This window comes from Rousettus aegyptiacus, unplaced genomic scaffold (assembly GCF_014176215.1).
Source record: "Rousettus aegyptiacus isolate mRouAeg1 unplaced genomic scaffold, mRouAeg1.p scaffold_m13_p_5, whole genome shotgun sequence".
Classification (NCBI taxonomy): Eukaryota; Metazoa; Chordata; class Mammalia; order Chiroptera; family Pteropodidae; genus Rousettus; species Rousettus aegyptiacus.
The window spans coordinates 4,207,579-4,229,631 of NW_023416308.1; the positions used below are offsets into that span (position 1 = coordinate 4,207,579).

At 47.5% G+C, this 22,053-nt stretch overlaps 1 protein-coding gene across 2 annotated transcripts; it reads right to left on the bottom strand.

Annotated features, from left to right (window-relative positions):
• Window positions 1–643: 643 nt before the first annotated feature.
• On the bottom strand, window positions 644–17,276 carry PSMD9 (proteasome 26S subunit, non-ATPase 9). 2 transcript variants are annotated; one of them, XM_016153822.2, is made up of 7 exons: window positions 17,011–17,276; window positions 16,569–16,688; window positions 13,705–13,807; window positions 10,270–10,481; window positions 8,647–8,748; window positions 2,415–2,503; window positions 644–1,970 (listed from the first exon to the last, which is right to left on the bottom strand). In XM_016153822.2, the coding sequence occupies exons 1-7, from the start codon at window positions 17,146–17,148 to the stop codon at window positions 1,943–1,945; spliced, it is 792 nt and encodes a 263-aa protein (XP_016009308.1). In that variant the 5' UTR covers window positions 17,149–17,276; the 3' UTR covers window positions 644–1,942. The 2 variants fall into 2 exon arrangements, with proteins under 2 accessions (XP_016009308.1, XP_016009309.1); XM_016153823.2 differs by lacking the exon at window positions 16,569–16,688 and having other exon boundaries at window positions 17,011–17,259.
• Window positions 17,277–22,053: the final 4,777 nt, after the last annotated feature.

Here is a 22,053-nt window from a genome sequence, read left to right on the forward strand (position 1 = left end):
GAGCGTCCGCGAGCGTGGCCGGCGCGCCCCCTGCCGGCCCCCAGGGGAAAGGCACCAACGCGACTCCTGGTGAAATTTGTTTTCCTGGTCTCCCCTTCCTCTTTCCTCCCATCCTTTTAACCCTGGCGCTGTCCGCTGAGAAGCTACTGCAGCCAGTACTAGCCATTTTGACCTTCTGAAGGCTGAATAAGATTAAGTGAAGCACTAGGAACTGTTTGATAAAATTCTCTTTGCCAAAAGCAACCCAAATCCCCCAGTCTAACACACATCTGTCCTCACCGGGGCACTACGTGATCTGCAGAGAATTTTAGCTAACTGAAGTTAAATATCATATAGGTCACATTACCTCGCCGTACTCACCAAAAAACGTTTCTGCAAGACCAGTTTGGTTAAATCCATTTGGACCTTCCTACCTCGAAATGACCCACCCCTAGAACCTCACAGAAGAGGGCACATGTAGCCATCCTGCTTCTATCCATCCTGTTTCTCTGACAGGCAGGAAACCCGCCAAAGGTGCTGATGCAGAAGATTCTTTGTGGTTCTCATTTTAGGAGAATGTGACAGATCCTTCCCGACCCCCTCCCCCCCCCCCATGCTGGCTGATTAATATGCATACGATCTCATAAAAGAGGGATAAACTGAATAGGATAAGCTGTGTTTATTATATTACAGGTCTTACGCAAAGAGACTGGAAAACACTTGGAATCAGAACACAATTTAAACAGCAAACATTGGGAAACGTGGCACATCTGTGGCTCCCAAGAGGGGGACCATGTGAGGACGCGCCGGAGAAGAGTTTGGGGAAGACACAACAGGAAGGCTCTCCGGGGAAGCACGAGAACCCACGGCTGGAAGCACACCCCGAAACCGACACCCGTCGGGGCGAGCTAGTACCCGCACCCCACCCAAGCAAATCTAGTGCCGAGGAACACGAGCGAGCCTCAGCAGAACATGCCAGATCTCTGAGAACGTGGTCCGCACCGACCGGGGATGAACACTGTGACGCAGTGCAGAGAGAAAAGGAGCGAGCCGGGTCGCTAGGAGTCACTGGAGCCCGTTTGGCCACGCCGAAGAGAACATCGAAGGAAGGAACTGGTATTTCCGAGGGTCGGATGCGCACGCGCCGCCTGTTCCCATCAGGGGCGTCCAGCCCGCTTTCCTTTACAGAGCGGTGCTGATCTGAGGGCACGGCAAGGAGGTTCAAATATAGAAAGCCAAATTAGAAGCCAGTGTGCAAGGTTTTTATTCTAGAAGTGACGGGGGCTTGCTGCCCTCTGGTGGGTTATGGACCAGAAAGCTGGTGCCGCGCTGGACGGCCTGGGGCCCTCCTGCTTCCCCTCTTCTCAGGGAGAGTCACTGGGGCTCCGAGGTCCACTGTGGAGGATGTGACTTCTGTATCCAGAGCAGCGATGCCTCGGGGCAGCCTGACGCTCAGAAACCCCGCTCGCTGAAGCATGATGTTCCTGAGGTGCTGGTCAAGTGTGACATTGGCACAAGTGTTCCTCTGCTCTGGCCAACTTTCTATGAAGCTGTTCCGACTCCTGTCTAAGCTTTGTCTGAGAGGTTCACAAGAAATTCAGCTGGAGTGATAACAAGGTTTTATCAGTACTGTAACACTGTGTTTATTTGGGGAAAAAAAAAATCCAAAAAGAATAAAGTCGCATCAGCACCTGCCAGAATAACTCCCGCCCATTTGCCCACAGAAGATTCCCATACAGGGCATGGTCTAATTTGCAACTGATCCTAAACACAAATCAGGCCTTTAACGATGCCTTAAATCCCGAGATTACACTGGGAGGCCACCGCGGTTCCACCACCTAGAAGTTCAGGCTTCCAGCCTCCTCCAGGTCCTTAAGCTTTAGGGAGAAAAGGAAGAAATCCCACTCGACCCCACAGTCCAGGGCAAGGGAAGAGGCTTCTTGTTACTGTTCCCCAAGGCCAATCATCTTTGCAAAGGAACGATGTTGCAGCTGGAAGAAAAAGAGGAAAGGGACAGCGTGAGTCCGGTGGCTCCACTCAGGAAGATCGGAAGGTGAGCCCTTCCGAGCTTTTCGCCTTCGTTCTTTCATTCTCTCTGTTTATTAACGCCCACTGCACCTGGTCTTCCTAGGTGGTCTCCCATCCAAGTGCTAACCAGGCCCGACCCTGCTTAGCTTCCGAGACCAGACGAGATCATCAGGTGCGTTCAGGGTGGCACGTGCCCAGTTAATGAGAGAACCGAGAGAACGGGCCTCCCTCCACCCAACGCCTGCAATCTCACTCCTGCCCCAAGGGTTTATCATGAGTTCTGTGGGTGAGCTGACGGTTCCCGTCACTTCCCAATAACCCCCCAACTCCCCACCCCCGCTCCCCACAGCTTCATCGGACACTGCGTTGCGGAATGAGGAATGACCGCGTGGGAACAGGCACTTTACCCCAGCAGGCCTCTGCCAGCCCAGCGTGTGGGGACGAGTCGGAGCTGATGCTTCTCCCCTCTGCGGTTCACCGTCACATTCAGGGGCTTCTGGAAAGGAAAATAAGCTCATTTTGTTGTTGTTGTTGTTCAACTTCATTAGCACTCAGAGAGATTCAGGCTCAAATGCTGAGGTGCCGCTTTTTTCCCATCAGACCGGTAAGAACGCCTGCTTATGTCAAGCGTAACAGTCCTGCAGCCGGGCAGAGAGCGGGGGGCGTGGCACTCCTGGGGCAGCCGGCGGGGCTGCTCGTGGGTACCATCCTCCTGCAGAAGCAAATCGCTCTCCTCCCCAAAAAATCTTTAAATGCTGCATGGAAGACACATTTTGCAAAAGTACAAGATGATATATGAACTAAATGTTCCATTCCAGGACTGTTTATAAATTTAGATACTGAAAACACCCAAAATATCCCTCAATTAGGTATTGTTCAAACATATAGAGAACGAAGCAATTTTAGTAAAAAAAAAAAAAAAAAAAAAAAAACAGCAAAGCATGAACCCACTTGAATGTACTTTCTAAATGGACATATGTGTTGCTTGGCGCATACAAACTTTTCTAGGATATATACAAAAAATTGTTAATGAGGGTTACTCCCGAGAGAGAAGGTACTAGTAGTTTGGAGTAAGAGAACAGAACCTCTATCCAATCTGCACATGCTGGGATTCTGGTCAAGGTGGCGGAGGAGTATGTCAACTGTAACGGAAAGATAAATTATTTTTTTTTAAAATCTGTAAATGTACATTGCCTTTGATCCAGTAATTGACAGAAACCTTCACACGTGACAAGAATGTTCACTACGCCATTGTCTGCGACAGCCAAACAACGGAAACGGCCTATGTGTCCGGCATGGGGGCTGGCTAAATAAAAGGTGGCGAACCGGGCCGCAGAATGTGGTTAGACAGACGCGCACTGAGGTGGAAACCCCTTCGCAGGGCAGGAAACTAGAATAGTATGTAGAGTACGTCTTGTTTGTGTCTTTTTCAAAAAGCAGTCACTACAGACCGAGAAGAAGTGTGAGGGACACGCCAAGGTGCTTCCGGTTCTGGAAATGACAGCCTTCATCCTTGACATGGTGTCGTGTTAAGGCCTATTTTACACCCTAAATGTCTTTCTCATTTGCTCACTTCCTTCCACCTGGAACCCGTGTGTCAAAGCTACCGTCACGTCTTGACCGAGCAGCTGAGACTCTGTCAGCCTCCCAGGCAGCTCTCTACCGAGGATGCGGAGAAATCCTTTCAAGACACAAAGCGGCTGACATCTGTCACTCTCCAGCTGGGGAGTGTGCCTGGCTCCCAACTGCTCCTCAGGGGAAAAACTGGGTTCCAAACAGCCTTCTCTTGTCCCTCGCCTCAGGGCCACTCTCTGCTGGAAGGCCCTGCACCCCCCGCCCCAGTCTCCCCACCTGATAAACTTTTATCTCCTACGAGTCACGTCCTAGGAACATTCTTCAACCCCAGACTAAACTGAGACCCCATTATTTGCTCTCCTAGCTCCCTTGAACTTTTCCCTCGTAACACTCATCACGGTGCGTAATTACATATCCGAGGTTGCATGATTAATGCTCGCCTCCCCACCAAAGTGCCCCCAAGGCAAGGACCCTGTCTTGATCTCTTCTGTTCCCTGTTGCAGAGCCAGCACCTTGCCCAGGGTTCAAACAGAATCCTGGAGGGATGGACCTGAGACTTTCACTCTTGCTTGAAACACTTCGCACGGGATGACTTTTTTAGACTAAATATTTATTAGCATCGATATATAATTCACATACAGTAAAACTCATCATTTTAAAGTATATAAAAATAAATAAAGTACATAATTCAGTGGGTTTTACTATATCCGGAGATTTGCACCCCCATCGCCACTATCTAGTTCCAGAATGTTCACCATCCAAAAAGAAAGCCCGTACCCATCAGCTGTCAGTCACTCCCTGCCATGTCCTCCCCCGGCCCCCGACAACCACTAACCTACCTTCCGTCTCTGTAGATTTGCCTATTCTGGGCATTTTGCATAAATGGAATTCTCTAACATGTGGCCCTTGGTACCTGGCTCCTTGCACTTAGCGCAAATCCTTTCAAGGTTCAACCACGCTATAGTATGTCCGTCCTCTGTTCGTTTTTATGCCTGAATAAAATATGCATTTTTTTATAGTAGACGATTTTTTTAATTTTAAGATTTTTCCTTTGAAAATACATACATTTGAAAATACATATATTTATACATACACAAACACACTCGCACGCACTTGATCCAGAAACTCACCTTTAGAAAGTTATCTAAAGAAACAGATGTCTGTAAGAGCATTAATTTCTAGGTTTCCCAAAACTTGGAAACCACCTAAATATCTAACAATATAATGTGGTGGGGGGGTTTATGATTTTTTTTTAATTCACGGAGCAGACCACGGAAACTCAGGGCGTTGACTCTCAAGCCGGGCTCTGGTTCCCGGGGGCCGCAGGGCCTTGCGGGGTGAGGCCCTCCGGCGCCCATCCCAGCAGCTCACCTGCTATCTGTTTGATATACTGGAATTCCCCAGGAAGTTTCATTTGAAGAGAAGGTTCTGTTGCTAAAAAACATCTAACGACTACGTTTGTGAAGACTGGTTAACGCAGCGTTACTAACTCTAGTCGCCGTGCTGCGCATCACAGCACGTAACGACACCGTACTGCGTGTCCGAAAGCTGCTAAGTCAGAGAGTCGATCTTCCAAGGTCTCAACCCAAGAAAATAAAACGTCGCAACTATGCGTGGTGATGGATGGGTAACTAGACTTATTGTGGTGGCCGTTTCACAATCTATGCAAATACACCTGACACTAACATGATGTTATATGTCCATTACACCGCAATTAAAAAAATGGATTTACAGACCTATAAGGAGCCTAAGAATACACTTAATTAGGAAAAAAAAAATTTAAAAAACAGTGATCACTGACTACTGGAAATGACCTAAATATCCCAGGGTAAATGGATCGACAATGTGGGATTCATCCCAGTGGAGCACAATGCAGCCATGAAAAGGAGCGGACAGATTATGGATGCGCACGACAGCGTGGGGCACCTCAGGCGTACAGTACGGAGGGAGAGAGGCCAGACTTAAAAGGCCATGACTATTGTGCGGCTTCATTTACAGGATGTTCTGGAAAAGGTAAGCTATAGGGATGGCGCGCAGATCAATAATCATCCTGCGGTGAGGCTGGGGGAAGGTTAATCACAAAAGGATACGGAGCCATTTTGGGGGGATGATGGAACTGCTCTGTGACTTCCTTACAGAAGAAGAGTGACAAGGAGAGACCTTGAGTGGACATAACAGAGTGAACCTGCATCGGTAGCACCTCCAGAAACCTCACTAAAATGACGACGGAACAGTAAAGGGGCAAGAAAGGCACATTACCATGAGGACGAGTAAATAAAATGGCGACAAAAGGAGCCGCTCTAAGAAAACAGACAGGTGGAAGCTGAGCAAGGGGACAAAATAGAGACCCCAGGCGGTGGTTTGGGAATATGCTCATAAATTCTTTGCTATTCCTTCCTTCGGGAGGTGAAGGCAAATTCCCCTCCCTTAGAGCGTGGGCTGACCTTAGTGAGTCACTTCTAATGGACAGAATCAAGTGCAAGTGAAGAAGGGCGTCTTCAAGGACTGGGGGAAGCCGGCCGCCATGCCAGGAGGGCAGCAAGCAGTCAAGACCCGGATGACCGCAGCCCCTGCCAAAATCGTGACTGCAAACTCAAGAGAGACCCTACGCCAGAACCGCCCCGCTAACACACCCCGGGGTGCCCGACTCTCGGAAGCTGTGAGGTAATGTTTGTGGTTTTAAGCTACTGATTTTGGGGATCTTTTTTTTTTTTTACCCATCAATCGAAAAATAATACACCCTTTATGGTAAAGGGAAAAAGGGAAGCAGAAAAATAGATTTGTTCCAGGGGAGCCAAGAAAGGTTCAGAAAAAAAGAGGCCAAAACAGAATAAAGAGTCCCGCAGACAGGAATTCGATATGTAAAACTGGAGGTGATATCAATGAGCGAGTAAAGTATTAACTATTCAATAAATGGTTCTGGGACAACTATCCTTTGGGGGGGGGATATTTAAGTTTGGTGCCTCACGCCATTCGCAGAAATGAACTCAAGAGAAATGAAAACAAATGTCCACACAAAAACTTAGACATGAATGTTCCTAGCAGGATTATTCACAATAGCTAAAAATTAGAAACGACCCAAATATTCATCAACTGACGAATGGGTAAATAAAACGTGGTCTATCCAAACAATGGGCTAGCCATAAAAAGGGATGAAGTACCGACACATGCTACAATACAAACTTTGAAAACATCATGCCAAGTACAAGAAGTCAGTCACAAAATATCACATATTGTAGGGTCCTCCCATTTCTATGAATGTCCAGAATGAGAAAATCCGTGCAGATGTAAAGTAGTTTAGTGCTTTCCAGGGATTGGGGGGCACGGGGGGAATGGGCAGGGACCACAAGTGTGTATGAGGTTTCAGTATGAGGCGATGAAAATGTTCTATAACCAAATGTAATGATGGATGCGTAATATACTGAAAACCACTGAATTATGCACTTTAGAAGGGTGAACTGTCTGGTATGTGAATTATACCTCAATAAAATTATAAAAAATAAAAGATAAACTCCAGATGAAGAAAAAACAAAGACTAAACTGTAAAAGTACTAGAACTTCTTTAGGCAGACACAAAATGCAAAAGCTACAAAGCAAAATACTGATGGATTTCACAAAATCAAAATTTGAAACTTCCACACACATACAGACTCAGTGAAAGTGTCACTGTGGGAATGAAGGCCTGACCTCTGGTGGGGACCCAGGCCCCGGCTAACTGTTCCTGGCCCGACGCCCGCCTTCTCATGAGTCACATGTGGATGAGCAGGACCCGAGTGGGCGCGAGACAAACCCAGAATTCTTGGTTAAACTGAAGGTTTCGCTTGGTAACCAAAACCTTTAGTAAATAAATTTCTGTGGACTCTGAGCTCCGTTTTCCACCTGCAAAGTATGAATCTTCACCAAAAACGCTTTTGTTAGGGTGCCGTAAGAGATGAGCTGAGATGATTATGCCAGAAAGTGGAGAGCTGTAGCCAATTTTGAATTCCAATTCTTATTATATTTTTAAGGACTGAATTCATCAAAATGCACACACATCAGGTTCTAATATACTACTGCTTGAATAATACTGTGCTACCGTGCACTGACTGCCCCATGTTTCTTCGGTTTTAGCAGGGAAGGACACCACTTATTAATGCACTACTAATAAATTCAACAAAAATGGATGTCTAAACGTGTTTTTTAAAAAACCTTTCAAGTAATCAAAGTCACCATAAACAAAGTTAAAAGACAAGGAGCTAACCAGGAGAAATATATGCAACATGTAAACTGGCAAGGGTTTAATGCCTAGAATATACATAGTTCCTACAAATCGATTTTGGAAAAGGACAAATGATCCAGTAGAAAAAAAAATGGGAAAAGACAGACAATTCACAGAAATGCAAATACAAAAACATTAATGAGAATGTAAAAGGATGCTCAACCTCATCGGTAATCAGGAAAATACTGATTAAAACACGTTAGCAAAGGTACTGGAAGATGATACGTGATACGGAGCACCACCGACGGGGCGATACACTCGGTATCAATTAGTAAGACTGCTTCAGATTACCTATTAAAACTTTAAGTGTGCACGGACTGAGAGCCTGTAGCTCTTTTCTTTCTCAAGATGAGCCCATGGGTGTCCACAGTTGTGAACAAGCAAACGGGGCCGTTCACACTGGCGTGAAACGGGAAACGGCACGTGTCCGCTGACGGGGCAGCGGACGGACAAGCTGCGGGCCGTTCGCTCGGCGGGGCTCGCGCCGCGGGGAAGCACGAGGCAGGCGCCGAAGGAGGAGGATCTCTGAGCCGCGCTGCTTAATGAAACGGGACAGGGAGCCGATAGGGTGGCTGGAAAGGCCTCGCTGAGGTGTCACTTGCGCAAGGTGAGGGAGGTAAGGGGGGACGAGGGACATGAGCGAGGAAAAGCATTCTCGGCAGAGGGACCCGCGAGTGCACAGGCCCAGCGGGCACCGCGCCTGAGTGACAGCACTTTGACGGCAGCCGTCAAAGGCTCCCATCAACGTGTCTTGGCCCGGGCAATTGTAGGGCCGCTGACCAGATGCCACGTAACCCCCGACTCACCCCCTCACTGTGCTGCACCACACTGCCAATGTTTTGCAGTGACTGGAAATTGTGGGTGTTCACGGAGCCGAACTCCACAATCTCGTCATCCACTTGCAGACCCTACAGAGAGAAGAGAAATGGAAAACCAGGCTAGGGGTTAAATGTGCTTCTGGTGTTCCTTACCCCTCCATACCCGATTCACCGTCAAGGTCGAGGGCTTGTTTTCTACAGGGGACAAAGGCGAAGCAGTCGGGGATTTAGACACCTTATCCGGTGGATGGAGCCACCTCCTCCAGGAGGCTCCTTCCAGTGCAGATCTAGAAGGCGAACGGTCTGCCCAGTGTCTGATAAAAGCTGGACCGTTGCGGAGGCCTTGAGACACGCGGGGAAAAGCCAAACGCTGCTCTCTGGTGTCCTGGCTCAGGTTCAAGGGCAAGAAGAGGCAAGCCAGTCTGCGCCTGCTTTGTCCAGGGGTCAGAATTTAGACGTTTGCCCTAGAAGCCCCCAAACAAGCAGCCACAGGCACAAGACTGACCCAGGACTAGTGTGACCCTTTTGTTCTGAGAACACAGCCACAATCCATTCATCCCTTTAACCCATATTTGTCATGGGCCACTGTGCTGGATGCTGTGGATACGGGTGTGTAACTCACAGTCCTGTGGTCATAAGAGGACCAGCGGGACCTGGATGCAGGACCCAGTTCCACCTCTTAAGAGCTATGTGTCCTGGCACAAGCTACTTCAGTCTTCGAGGCTCGTCCTCATGGGTGAAACGGGGTAAAGATTAGTACCTAGTGCAGAAGGTGGCTGTGGGGTTAAATCTCAAATGTGTTTTCACATAAAAACTTGCACATGATGTTCATAGTGGCATCATTCATAATGGCCAAAAAATGGAGACCAAAAAGGCCATTAACTCATGAATGGATAGACAAAATGTGGCCTAGCCATACAATGGAATATTACTCAGCCGTAAAAAGGAACGGAATAGAGATACATGCTCCAACATGGATAAACTTGACAATACGATACTAATTGGAAGAAGCCAGTCACAAAGGACCATATGTTGTATGAGTCCATGTGTATGAAATGTCTAGAATGGACGATTTCATAGAGACAGAAAGCGGGGGCTGGGGGCTGGGGGAGATGGGGCTGGGAAGGGTCTAATCAGTACAGGGATCCCTTTTAGGAAAATCAAAATTCTCTAAAATCGACTGTGATGATGAATGCAGAGGTCTGGGAATACACTGAGAGCCACGAAACTGTATACTTTACAATGGGTACATTTTATGTATGTGAATTATATCTCAAAAAAGCTGTTTAAAACTTTTTCGAACACGCTCACTTGGCAGGACGCCCAGCGCAAGGCAGGGGCCCAGTGAGCGGGAGCTGCTGTCATGTTCATGTCTACTACTCAGCGCCCAGCTGAACCTGCCTGCCTCTCAACCCGACCGCGGTGATGGACAATACGGGGACAGCGGGGGTGGACTCCTCTCCAAAACCCCGGTGCCAGCACGAGGCTGGGCCGCAGCGGGCCTCGGGCCGTGTCTGCTGGACGGGTCAGCGAAGTGAGGCTGCAGCACCCGAGGCTACCTGACCCGCAGCACCCGCTGGGTGAGCTTTAGGTGGCCGGGCCCTGGCTTACCGCGATGCTGGCGGGAGAGCCGGGGCTGATGCTGTTCACTCTGGCGAAGGCCTGCGGGGGCCCGAGGCCCTCGCGCGGGCCCCGGTCGCGGCTCAGGGCCTCTTCGCGGGCCTCGGCCGTGTCCCGGGCCTGCTTCTCCTTGTCCCGGGCGTGCAGCTGGTGCAGGGCCTCCTCCACCTGCTTCATCACCGCCTTGTGGTCGTTCTGCAAGCCTGGGAGGAGAACGCCGCGTCAGGGGCCGAGGGAGGCAGCCGAGGGCAGAGGGCTCCCACCGTCACTCACTCAGTGTCCCGCGAGCCCTTCCTCTGGGCCAGACACGGGCTGGAGGCCGGGGGCCAGTCTGTGAAGCGGACGGAGCAGCCCCCGCACGAAGCTCACAGCACAGCAAGGAAAGGAGCGAGGGAAACACGGCACCTGAGGGCTGCGATGCGGGCCCGGGGATGCGGGAAGGCCACCCAAAGCCAGCGCTGCCCCAGCTGGGCCCTGAAAGGCGGGCAGGAGCCTCCCCTGGCCACGCGCTCCAGGCACACGAGGGACACACGGCCGTTACACGAGGGAACGAAATGCGGGGTTTCACTTTTCTCTTAACGCCTCCCGGAGGAAAACTGACGCCCACGTCTCCTAACACACGGCTGCCGGCACTCAGTCTGGGAGGGGTAACGGGAGAAAAAGCTGAAGTCAGGAGCTTAGGGGTGAAATCCTTGAGTTGTTTCAGTACTGATGGCAAATTCAAACTGTCGTGAAGCACCATGCCAGCCAAATAAGTCACGTCTGTGGCCAGTCCGGCATAGCGGCTGACATTTTCCTAACTTCTTTTTAACCTAAAGCAACTTCTACTGCCGTGGATTCCACACCTTACGCAGAACGGGGCACTCGCAGTCCCCGTTCAGAAGCCCGAGCCGTCGGCACTGCCCACCGATCCCCGTCTACCACCTGTGCGTCACAGACTTTCAGACTCTCCAGGTGCCTTCCACTGTGAGCGTGCCCGGCCACCTGACCTGGTTTCCCTGCCTCTGTCACTTCAGGGACCGGCAAGGCCCTCAGGCACCATGAGACGCAGGTACCCGACCCAAAGGAGCAGACGTGAGAAAAGAACCCAGGTTTGAGCGAGTGAAGACACACACGCGTGGGCAGGAAGACTTCACACGGCATCGATGTACAACACACGGTCACCCTCTGACTGGAAAAGACGGCCCGCAGGCGACGAACTCCATGAGGAGCCTGGCACACAGTAGGGACTTCATCTACAGCTATTGGGTTTGGAATGAATGACTTTATTTACAATACATCGAATTGTGATCAGAATTAAAAAAAAAAATTTTTCCTGCACAAAATGTTTCCGAGGCATTATTTCAAAAACAAACTTGCGATTCTAATAAATGTGGCATGCTAATGTAAGATATTAATAACAGGGAAGACTGAGTATAGAGTATATGGGATCTCTCTATTATTTTCCTGATTTTTCTGTAAATCTAAAACTGTCCTAAAAAATAAAGCCTAGTTTTAAAAATAAAAAACTTGTGAGAATAGTTTTTCAAAAGAAAACCGATAAGAAGGAATTGCGCGACCAGATTCTCAAGTATATTAAAATCATTAAGAAAATGTGATATTGGCACCCAAAGAAACAGTCAACAAAACAGGGCAAAAAGCCCAGAAAGAGATATAAGCAGGTCTAAAGATTTAATCTGTAAGACTGCTAGCATTTCAAATTAATGGAGAAAGAATGGACTGTTAAACAAATGGTGCTGGATCACGCTACACGAAATAAGGCGATGGAAAAGAATGAGAACAGGATGACTTCACTCATATGCGGGTTTTAAAACAAAAAGCGACAGAAAAGCTCGAAGATGCAGACGACAGAGTGGTGGTTGCCAGAGGGGAAGGGGGTGGGGGGAGGACAAATAAGGGAAAAGGAATCGAATATATGGGGACGGAAGGGGACAAGACTGGGCAGTGAGCGTACGAGTAGGTACACAGACGTTGTATTATGAAATTGTACACCTGGGACTTATATAATGGTATTAATCAATACTACACTACCCCAATAAATTTAATTCAAAAATTAAAATAATAATAATAGTAATAAATGTTGGAACATCAGGCTAACCATTGGGGAAAAAAGTCGGCACCCTCCCTCATGCTGCGGGTGAGAACCTCTCAAATTTCCCTCAGAACCCTCCTAACTGGGGGAGCAAGTGGGCTGCATCCCTCAGGAATCTCAAGTTTAAGGCAAAAGCCCCAAATTTCCCTCCAGTCTGATCATCTCAACATGGTTTTTCCCTACTCTGTGTCTTCCTATTTGCTTTATTATAAAAATGGCATATGCTTCCGTCCCCAAAATCTTCAAGGAAAAACGATGCTCTCAGAAGTTCTATGATGACACTGTGGCTCTGAAAACTGCAGCTTTGGCATTGTAAGCTGTGTCCCACCCAAGGGCACCTGCACCCTCACCGTGAAGCGTGGCTTTATACCAAAACATGCTGCAGATGGAGTCAGGATTCAAACTGGTAACGGAAGTCACAAAGTGGAAAAAGGAGACGATAAGTCCCTCTAACGTGACTTGTTGGTGACTGCTGGTCACCCTGCTGTGGAGGGTGAATAACAGCCCCACAAAGATGCTCCCGTCCTAACCCCCAACCTGGGACTGCGTTAACTTCACGTGGCAAAGGAGACTTCGTAGATGTGATTAAGTTCAGGACCCTGAAACGGAGAGAGACTCCTGGGTTACCCAGGTGGTGGGCCCGATGCAATCACGAGGGTCTTTATAAGTGAAAGAGGGAGGTGAAGCGTGACAGAGACGTGATCCCAGGATGGGAGGCTGCAGAGGTGCCTTTGCCGGCTTTGAAGGAGGGGCCACGAGCCAAGGAATGTGGATGGCCTCCGGAAGCAAGGAGACAGGCTCTCCCCTGCCACCTCCAGAAGGAACACGGAGCCCCGCCTCACACCTTGATCTTAGCCCAGTGAGACCCATTTGGATATCTCACTTGTGACACTATCAGATAACAAATTTGCGACGTTTGAAGCCACTAAGTCTGTAGTAATTTGTTACAGCAGAAACAAAAAACGAATACACTGCCCAACCTCTATTCTCCCTCTGTTCCTTGGCCGCAATCATTAGCAGCTAAGCATGTTTCCTAACGCAGAATTGATCTGATTAGGACTGTAAGCCACGTTTGACTTGGGTTTCTATTGTTATTTCACTAAAGTTTCCACAAAGAGTAGAGTTCTCAGAAACAAAACGAAAACTGAAACCACGAATAGAGACCCCTTGAGTCTAACCCGTTCCCTGAGCTCTCGTCCTCCAATGGGGACATGAGATAATCACATCAAAGCAGAAGAGAGGGAAGCAGGTCACATGGAACACTGGTGATTCATTCGTGTGCCTTTCACGTCCCCTCCGAGGCGGGGGACGCCCCCTCCCCGAGGGTCACTCACAGACGATGTTGTGCCTGGCGGTCCGGACTTGGTACAGGTCCACATCGGACCGGGGGTAGCCCTCGCAGTCCACCAGTGGCTCGTTCATTCCAACACCTTTTTGCTGGAGAGAAGAAACGCAGTTAGAAAGACTGCGCAGGTAGGAGACCTCTTTCTCCAGACTCTTTTCTTTCATAGTCATAATAAAGGTGACAGTAACAAAAGCTGCCATAAATTGACGCTTACCACAGACCAGGTACTTTACCCACATGCGCTCACAACCACCCTCTCAGGTGGGCACTGTTTTGTAATTTCGAATAACACAAGTAATGCAGGAATCAGCCTCCTTGTTTGAAGTTAGAGCTGTGCTGATAAAACTGAAGACTCTTCTGAGCATCAACCCCAAGGCCAGCCTCCTCCCCGACTCACTCCTGGCCTCCAGCAGCTGACACCTGGCCAGCGGCCTTGGAAGCTGGAGGGGAGTGAAAACCCCTAAAAGCACCCAGCTGTGGCGGAACTTTGGTTTTCTGAATATAAAAGAGATCAAAAAGGGCTTGAATTTCAAAGAGGCTTTCTCCCCTGAAAGGACACAGTGATATCACCAGTTGCCTCCTGGGGAGAGAAACTAGGTAGCTGAGGACAGGAGAGGGAGACAGACTTTTCCTTTCAAATCCTTTTGCAGACTCTGAATTTTGACCATGAAAATGTATTCCCTATTTGAAACAATAAAGTTGCTTTAATATTTTGAAGTCTTTTCCTACACAAGTCAGAGTATGATGCACAAAACAATGAAAGGTGTCAGATGACCATGGCGCAAGACAGGGATTCTGCCATCGACTAGGCAGCTTAGATCTCAATTCTGCCGCATCGGGTCTGGGGGCCCCTGGTTAAGGCCTTCACCTCTCTAAGCCTCAGCGTCCTTGATTATAAAATGGGCATATTGACCCTCACTCCCTTCCTGCCTGTGAAATCCATGAGCTGACCCATGTGGAGTGCTTGGCGTGAAGCCAGGAACATGCTCAGTGGGGTTAATAGCGGCCCCCAAAAGGGATGTCCAAGCCCTAACGCCCAGGAACAGTGAATGGGGCCTTACTTGGAAAGAGGGTCTTCGCAGGTGTAGTTAAGGATCTCAGGGTGAGATCGTCCTAGATTTAGGATGGGCCCTAAACCCAATGCCGGATATCCTTATAAGAGAAAGGAGAGGGACATCCGGGACACAGAGATGCAGAGAGAAGGCCACGTGAGGACCGAGGCAGAGAGTGGCTTTACCATGCCCAGGGTACACAGGTACTGGGTAGAGAGATTCCATTAGTTCATCTTCTTTTGTCTCTGGGAGCCTCTGGGTTACACTATTTCCTGCTGGGAGCAGGGGACCCCATATCCTTCCTTTACCGCAGTACTCCCTATAGAGACCACATAAATGCGCCAGGGGCTACAGACCTGTGTCTGCCTCCAGCCCTCCCACAATGACTGAGAGTTGACTGGCTTCCAGACTCTATACCACATAAAGTACTGCTGTCCAAAGCTGGGACCCACAGGGCATTAAATAAGCCTGAATCTAAAATACTTACCTTCTTTCCAATTATCTTCAATCTCTTTCAAAGAGAAAGTCTCCATCTGGGGCTGGGCTTTACATCACCTACAGATCACCTGCTATCTCTGAGCCTCTCTATTTTGTTCTTAACAGCTTTATTGAGATAAAAGTCACATACCATACAGTCCACTCATTTAAAGTGTATAATTCAGTGGTTTTTAGAATATTCACAGAGTTGTGCAACCATCATCACAATCAATTTTAGAACATCTTCATCACGGTCCAAAAAAGAAACCCCAGACCCATCAGCCATCACTCCCATCCCCTCCTCCCCTCAGCCCCAGCAACCAATAAGCTACCTTCTGTCTATGGATTTGCCTATTCTGGATATTTTATATACATGGAATCACAAAATATGTGGTCTTTTGTGATGAACTTCTTCCGCTTAGCATCATGTTTTCAAGGTTCATGCACGGTACACACAGATCAGCACTCCATTCCTTTTATTGAATAATATCCCATTGTATGGAGAGATCACATTTTATTTATCTATTCATCAATTGTTGGACATTTAGATGGGTCACCTTGATATGTGTTATTTTTCTCATATTTAAGGGGCAAGATTCTCAATTTTTCATATGCCATAGAATTATAAAATTTCCTTTTAAAGTAAATTTATTTAAGTGACAAAGTGGGTCAGCTTAAAGAAAAACGAAGAGAATAACAGTACAGGAAGTATATGGATACAGCATCCTGCTCCTGGTAGAAAGTAACTGAGTTTAAGAAGCTGCTGGCAGAACACTTGAAAGCACAGGTTCTGAATTCAGCAGGCCTGAGCTCTAAATCCCACTCTGTGACTTTGAGCAAGTGACTTCCCTTCATAACGAGCACCCATCAGGCATACAGGCAGCACCCTGGCCTCTATCTGATACTTCATCTTACTCCCATCACCTAAAACGCATTCCATCTGCCCTATGTAAGATGTAATTAATTTGCCCTTCTCTGGCAATTGATTTGTGGTTTTACACTAGGTGGCTTAAGAAAAACTGTCAGTTTTGGAGCCAGACAGAAGTCAGAACTAGCCCCACCAATGCCACTTCTTAGCTAAGACCCTAAGGCAAGTGTCTGTCCCATTCTGAGCTTCAGTTTCCACCTTACACAATAAGGATCATGAGCCTTACTTATAACTCAAAGCTCAGTACTCTGACCAGTAGCATCAGCATCGCTGGGAAATTTGCCAGAAATACAACATCTGCTCCCACGTGCCCCGCCGCCATCACAATCTGAATTTTACATACACATTAAAGTTTACGAAGCTCTGACATAAAGTGGTTAGCAAGGCACAGGGCACCTGGTAAACTTTGAACAGACTGGTGACGGTGGGGATTATCAATTCCCCGGCCTCTGCAAACTTATTAGCGCTGTGGTCGCAGGCAGCTCTAAGTGAAATAACGCCTCTGTTTCCTCGTGCCTAAAATGGGGGAAATAATAGGGTTGCTGCGAGGATTAAATGAGCTCACCAATGTGAAGCACGGAAAACAGCGCCCAGCTCCACAAACGCTTGCGATGTTACGGACACTGTTCTTCGTTCTTACGAACGTTACTGCCTCACTGCCGGCGGCCGACAGAGGCCGCAGTTGCGGCGCCTGGGGCCTCCGAGGGAGGGAAAGATCCACAGCTGGGCGCTCAAGCGGAGGCCGCACCGGCCTCCCAGTCCCGCGGGTCAGGAGTGCCGAGTCAGGAGGCCTTGGGGTGCCCCCCACGCCGCCCGGGAGCCCCGCGCCCACACTCACACTCTCCAGCACGTCATAATTGGCCTTGATCTGCGCCTCGATCTCCTCCTTGCGCCGTATCAGCTCCTGGATGTCGCTGACAGTCACCGCACTGGCCTGTGGGGAGCTGCCGCTCTGCCTACCTTCCTTCTCCGACATCCTGGACCTCCGCCCGGGATTCTGAACACCCGGTTTCCCAGCTGCGGACGCCCGAGGAGACTATGACTACGGCTCCGCCCGCGGGCCAAAACACCAAGGCGGTCCGCGAACGCGGGGCGAGCGAGGGGCGTGGCTTCGTCCGTGGGCGGGGCCACCGGAAGCCACACCCTGTTGGAACACGTGGTACCATAGTGATTCAGCTTGCGGTAGTATGGCAGGCAGACCGGGCCAAGGCTGGTGATTTCTCTGCAACCGGCTCATTTTCTTTCCTCATTCATTCAAGCAACATTTATTGAGTGCCAACTGTTTGCGTATGAGAGAGCACTGTGTGTGTGGCGATCCAATTCAGCTCTTCGCATCCACACAGCCCTTGGCGGTTTTATAACACACAGATTCCTTATCCCCCGTTTTATAAAGTTCAAATCTGATCACTTGCCTCTTAGTGCAATGTGAGGACCTTAGATAAATCACCTCTCTGAGCCTTAGTCTCCTCATCTGTAAATTAATCCCTATTAATAACAATCTATTCATAGAGCTGACATTTTGCTAATAAATATTTGTTGACTGTCTTCTCTGTGCCGTCTACTGTTCCGGGTACTGGAGGGGTAAAGAACTGAATGCTGGGCTCAGTGCCTCTCACATATTAGGGTCTCTATAAATTTTGGTAATATCAGTGATAAAAATAACAGTAATACAAATAATTTATCGAACACTTACAACTCGCCACTGCTCTAAGTGCCTTTCATGTCTTAATTCAACAACCTTGAAACCAGGATTATTATTACTATCATTCAACAGCCGAGAAAATCATCTCAATAACCAATTTGCCCAACTAGCAAAATAAGCTCCCCAAATTTCAACCCAGCTTAAAAACCAAACAATGAAATTTCATGTCTTGACATGTGCCCCTTGATATTTGCACTGAAAAGGGACACACTGTCACTGATAGAGTATGCAAACATGTTGTCCCTGACTCCAAACGTGGAAAACAAATCCTAACTGAGAGATATTCTTCAAAACAACTGACCTAAACTCCTTGAAAAGGTCAATTGTTGTGAAATACTTGTGTGTGCCAGGCAGAGTGCCTAGATTAAAGAAGATTGAAGAGATGCAAAGAAATGCAATGTAGGCTCCTCGACTAGATGCTGGTTCCTCTCAAAAAAATAAATAAAAGCGTAAGGGACATTCTTGAGACAATTGGGGAACTCTGAATTTGGCTAGTATTGTATCGATGTTACATTTCTTAATTTTGATACTTGTATATAAGAAAAGCACGCTGTAGTTAGTATTTAGAGACAAGTGAGTCAACTAACTTTCAAAGGATTCATAAAAACATACAAGTATATATTTGTAGACAAGAGAATGACAAGGTAAATATGGCAGAGCGAAAATAATTGCTGACTCTGGGTGGAACGTACATGAGCAATCTTTATACTCTCCTTGCAAATTTTCTGTGAGTTTGAAATTATTTCAAAATAAAAAGTCATAAAAGTTATCATACAGAAAAAGTAAACCCAATTATACTAGGCCTCCTATATTTTGTTCGACTATCACTTTTAAATAAACTAACATTCCTAACATTGACTCCTCACCCTCCCCCCGCCAAAAAAAAGAGAGAGAGACGATAACTAAATTTAATGGATGATCCTTGATTGGATATTAGATTTAAGTTTTTTTTTAAAAAAAAAAAACAGCAATTTTAAAAGACCTATGGAGACAGTGGGTGAACTTTTAATATGGACTATATATTACACTGTATCAATGTTAAATTCTCTCAGTAAGATAATCGTATTGTGATTATATAAGAGAATCTCCTTATGATGAATGCTGAAGTATTCAAAGGTATAGTGTCATGATTTCTGTAACAAATTTGCAAATGGATCAGGAGGAAATGCTACACATACACACACATATCTATATAAAGAGATGGAGAGAGGGTAGGAGAGAGGCAAAATGTAACAATATACTTCAGTCTTGGTGAAGGGTACATGGATGTTCATGGAAACTACCTTGCAAATCTTCTGAGGTTTGAAATTTTTCCAACTAATGGCAAGGAGATTCTCACCCACGCAGTGTGAAATCAGAGCTCTCGTTTAAGTCACTATGTTACATTATCATCAACACCGTTATTATTATAATAAACCTAGACCCTGTCCTTGCACCTGCCGTCAGAGTTCTCAAAGCCATCCATCATCTCCGCCTCATCTCACCATCCCAATATTTTTCCAGATTACAGTGGCCTCTGAACCTGTCTAGCTTCGAGGTCGCCTCTTTTATCCCTTCTCCACACAGCAGCTAGAATTACCTACTCAAAGAGTGACATTGTCATTCTGCCATTTAAAAGCTTTCAATGGCTTTCTGGCACATTTCTCTTATCTTTCAAGACCCTTCTGATGTGTGTTTGCCTTTTGAACTCACCCACATATACCCCCCAACACACACAGATGACCTATGTTCCAGCCACATTGAACGACTGGCAGTTTCTGGCACATTTGCTCCGTCTCTCTTGGCATAGGTTCTTAGCACCTGCTCGTCCCTTCTCTAGGACATTATCTCGGGCCAGGCTGACTTCAAGATCCAGCTCAAACATTACCTGTCCGGAGACTCATTCCCCAACATGTCCCAAACTGGGCTGTTTACTATACTTTCCACCTGGGATTGTAAATGCATGTTTATCTGTGTCTATGCATTGAGGACTCAAAAGATGTTGGCCGAGGCTTGTTTATCTGCAAATGTTTGACTGAGTGAATATTTGCCAGAGGATTCTAAGGGAACAGGCTAAGAAAATAATCCTAGTCTTTTCCCCCGTTCCAGCTGTCCTGGTTCATCTCACCTGCAGTGGCCACAGACAGGCAATAAAGCTTTTGTTTTAGAAAGCTGACCACATAGCCGAGAACTTAAATTGTCAGTTTCTTCCAAACGCCAGTATCTTGCTCATTTCCATTGCAGAATGAAAGGGAGGTCAAGAGACCCAGAACTAGAGCTACCCCAGGAAGACTTGGTAGGTCATAATTCATATGACCTGCCTTCAGGACTCAGCAAACTTTCCATACCCGCCCCCCGCGCCCACCCCCCAAACCTGGCCTAGAACCAGGCACACTGCCAAGTCAATTACCCTCCATTCCTGCATCTGTAACCCAAGGGGCTGGACTCTGTCTGACACCCAAATTGGTAGCGGGCCTCTGCGAGTTGGCACCCTAAGAATTTTTAAGGATTTTAAATTACTTGCTGAGTCAGTAAGCGATCTGGACCCCACCACAAAACAGCCGGCACACTCGGGATATTCAAGGGGCGTTTAACGAAAGGGCTATTTACAGAGCCGTGGATGAAGTTAAGGGAACATTTAAGGGATGATAAAACCGCTTGGGGCTGGCGGCGCTGGGGGTCAGGTCCCACTCCCAGATGTAAGGGGTCCAGGGAAGGGAGCAGTTTTGGGACCTAGAGAGCGTGTGGCCACCCAACAGGAGTGCGGCCTTCATTAGAGGAACACAGCTGCCGTCTGAAAGTCACCCGCCAGAGAGGGAGCTGGTGTGAGAAACACCTGTGGTCCTGGCGGGAGGCCTGGTGCTCGAGCAACAAGGCCATCAGAAGCGGATGTGGACTTGCACACGAGGACACATTGCAGGGAGGGCACACACGCCTGACCTATTCTGGGACTTCTTGCTCTAGGGACGAGGATGGGGAAAAGAAAGATACCTGAGAAGAAATAGCTAAAAACATGGTAGTGGCCTTGAGGCTGAGTCTGGGAATTGGCTGTAGTTTGTAATTACTAACCTGATAGTAACTAATAATAAATTACAAAGCCAGCTTTGCGAGAGAGAATAAAAAGCCGTGGAGACAGGGGTGGGAGCTGCTAGCATTGCCATTCCTCGCCATTCCTCCTCTCCCTCATCCATGTTAGCAAAAGCATTTCCAGGCTCCGACTCTTCCTCCAAACCATCTCCGCAACAAAGGGCTGGGCAGAAAATAGCCTCCTCTCCCTCCCCTCCCCTCCTGCCCCAGCCCCTGGTTGGCGAAGGGCAAAGGGGCTTGGGGCACAGAGTGGGATAGACTTGGAGGGGCAAACAGCACATCCGGCACAGTTGCCAATATTTAGACACTTGGGAAAGTAAGATGCAGAGACCCGCAGGGTATACGATCATATTTCTGTACAACAAAGTCAGCTCCCCCATATAGGTGTCCGTATATACTTGTATACGATTGCGTGAGAATGGAGAGGTCGTTAATAATTAGTGCCTGGGCAGAGTGCGGGTCACGGGAGAAAGCGATTGAAAACGTAGGCCATCGATATGACTTCAGAGTAATTTAACAAAGAAAATCATTGTCGAAGAGCATGAAACTAATTTCAAGTGAGACAGGTCATCGCAGGTACTGTTTCTAATTGTGTATTTCTGGGGTTGGCTACAGTAATCAGATACGGCTTTTCAAGGAAACACACAATGAACATAGGTATTGATTACCATGAAAAGTGTTTACATATGTAAAAAATTATGTACAGAAAAATAACATACCTGTACACGTTTATACATTTTGAAAGGCAGCCTGGGTCCGTTTGTCCCAATGTGCTGAGTGGCTGCCTGTGGATGAAGGATTTGGGGTGGGTTTGTTTTCTGGTTTTTCTCCCTGCCCCCCAACTTTTTATTACTTTTAATTATGCGTATTTTCTCTTTTTTCTCTCTAAATTATCTTGTATTAATTCTGTTATAAATAATAAAACATCTACCTGAGCTGGTTAAACAGGTGTGTTCAGCATATTAATCCAGTAGAAATACTAGTTCCCAATAGGAAAAATGTACAAAATCTTAAAGAAAATTCTAGAACCAATACAACTTGTTAAACTAAGATGAGATTCATGCAACATAAAATTAACCACTTTTAAAACGAGCAACTCGGTGGCATTTAGTA

Bases quoted from the DNA above. Each gene is read 5' to 3' on its own strand.
- PSMD9 (XM_016153822.2), bottom strand. From the start codon at position 17,148: ATGTCGGAGAAGGAAGGTAGGCAGAGCGGCAGCTCCCCACAGGCCAGT. The intron at 16,689-17,010 runs GTGAGTGTGGGC...CCCCCATTTTAG, and splicing joins ATTATGACGTGCTGGAGAGT to GCACGAGGAAACAGAGGCGT. The intron at 1,971-2,414 runs GTAAAGTGCCTG...TTTTTCTTCCAG, and splicing joins GCTGGCAGAGGCCTGCTGGG to CTGCAACATCGTTCCTTTGC.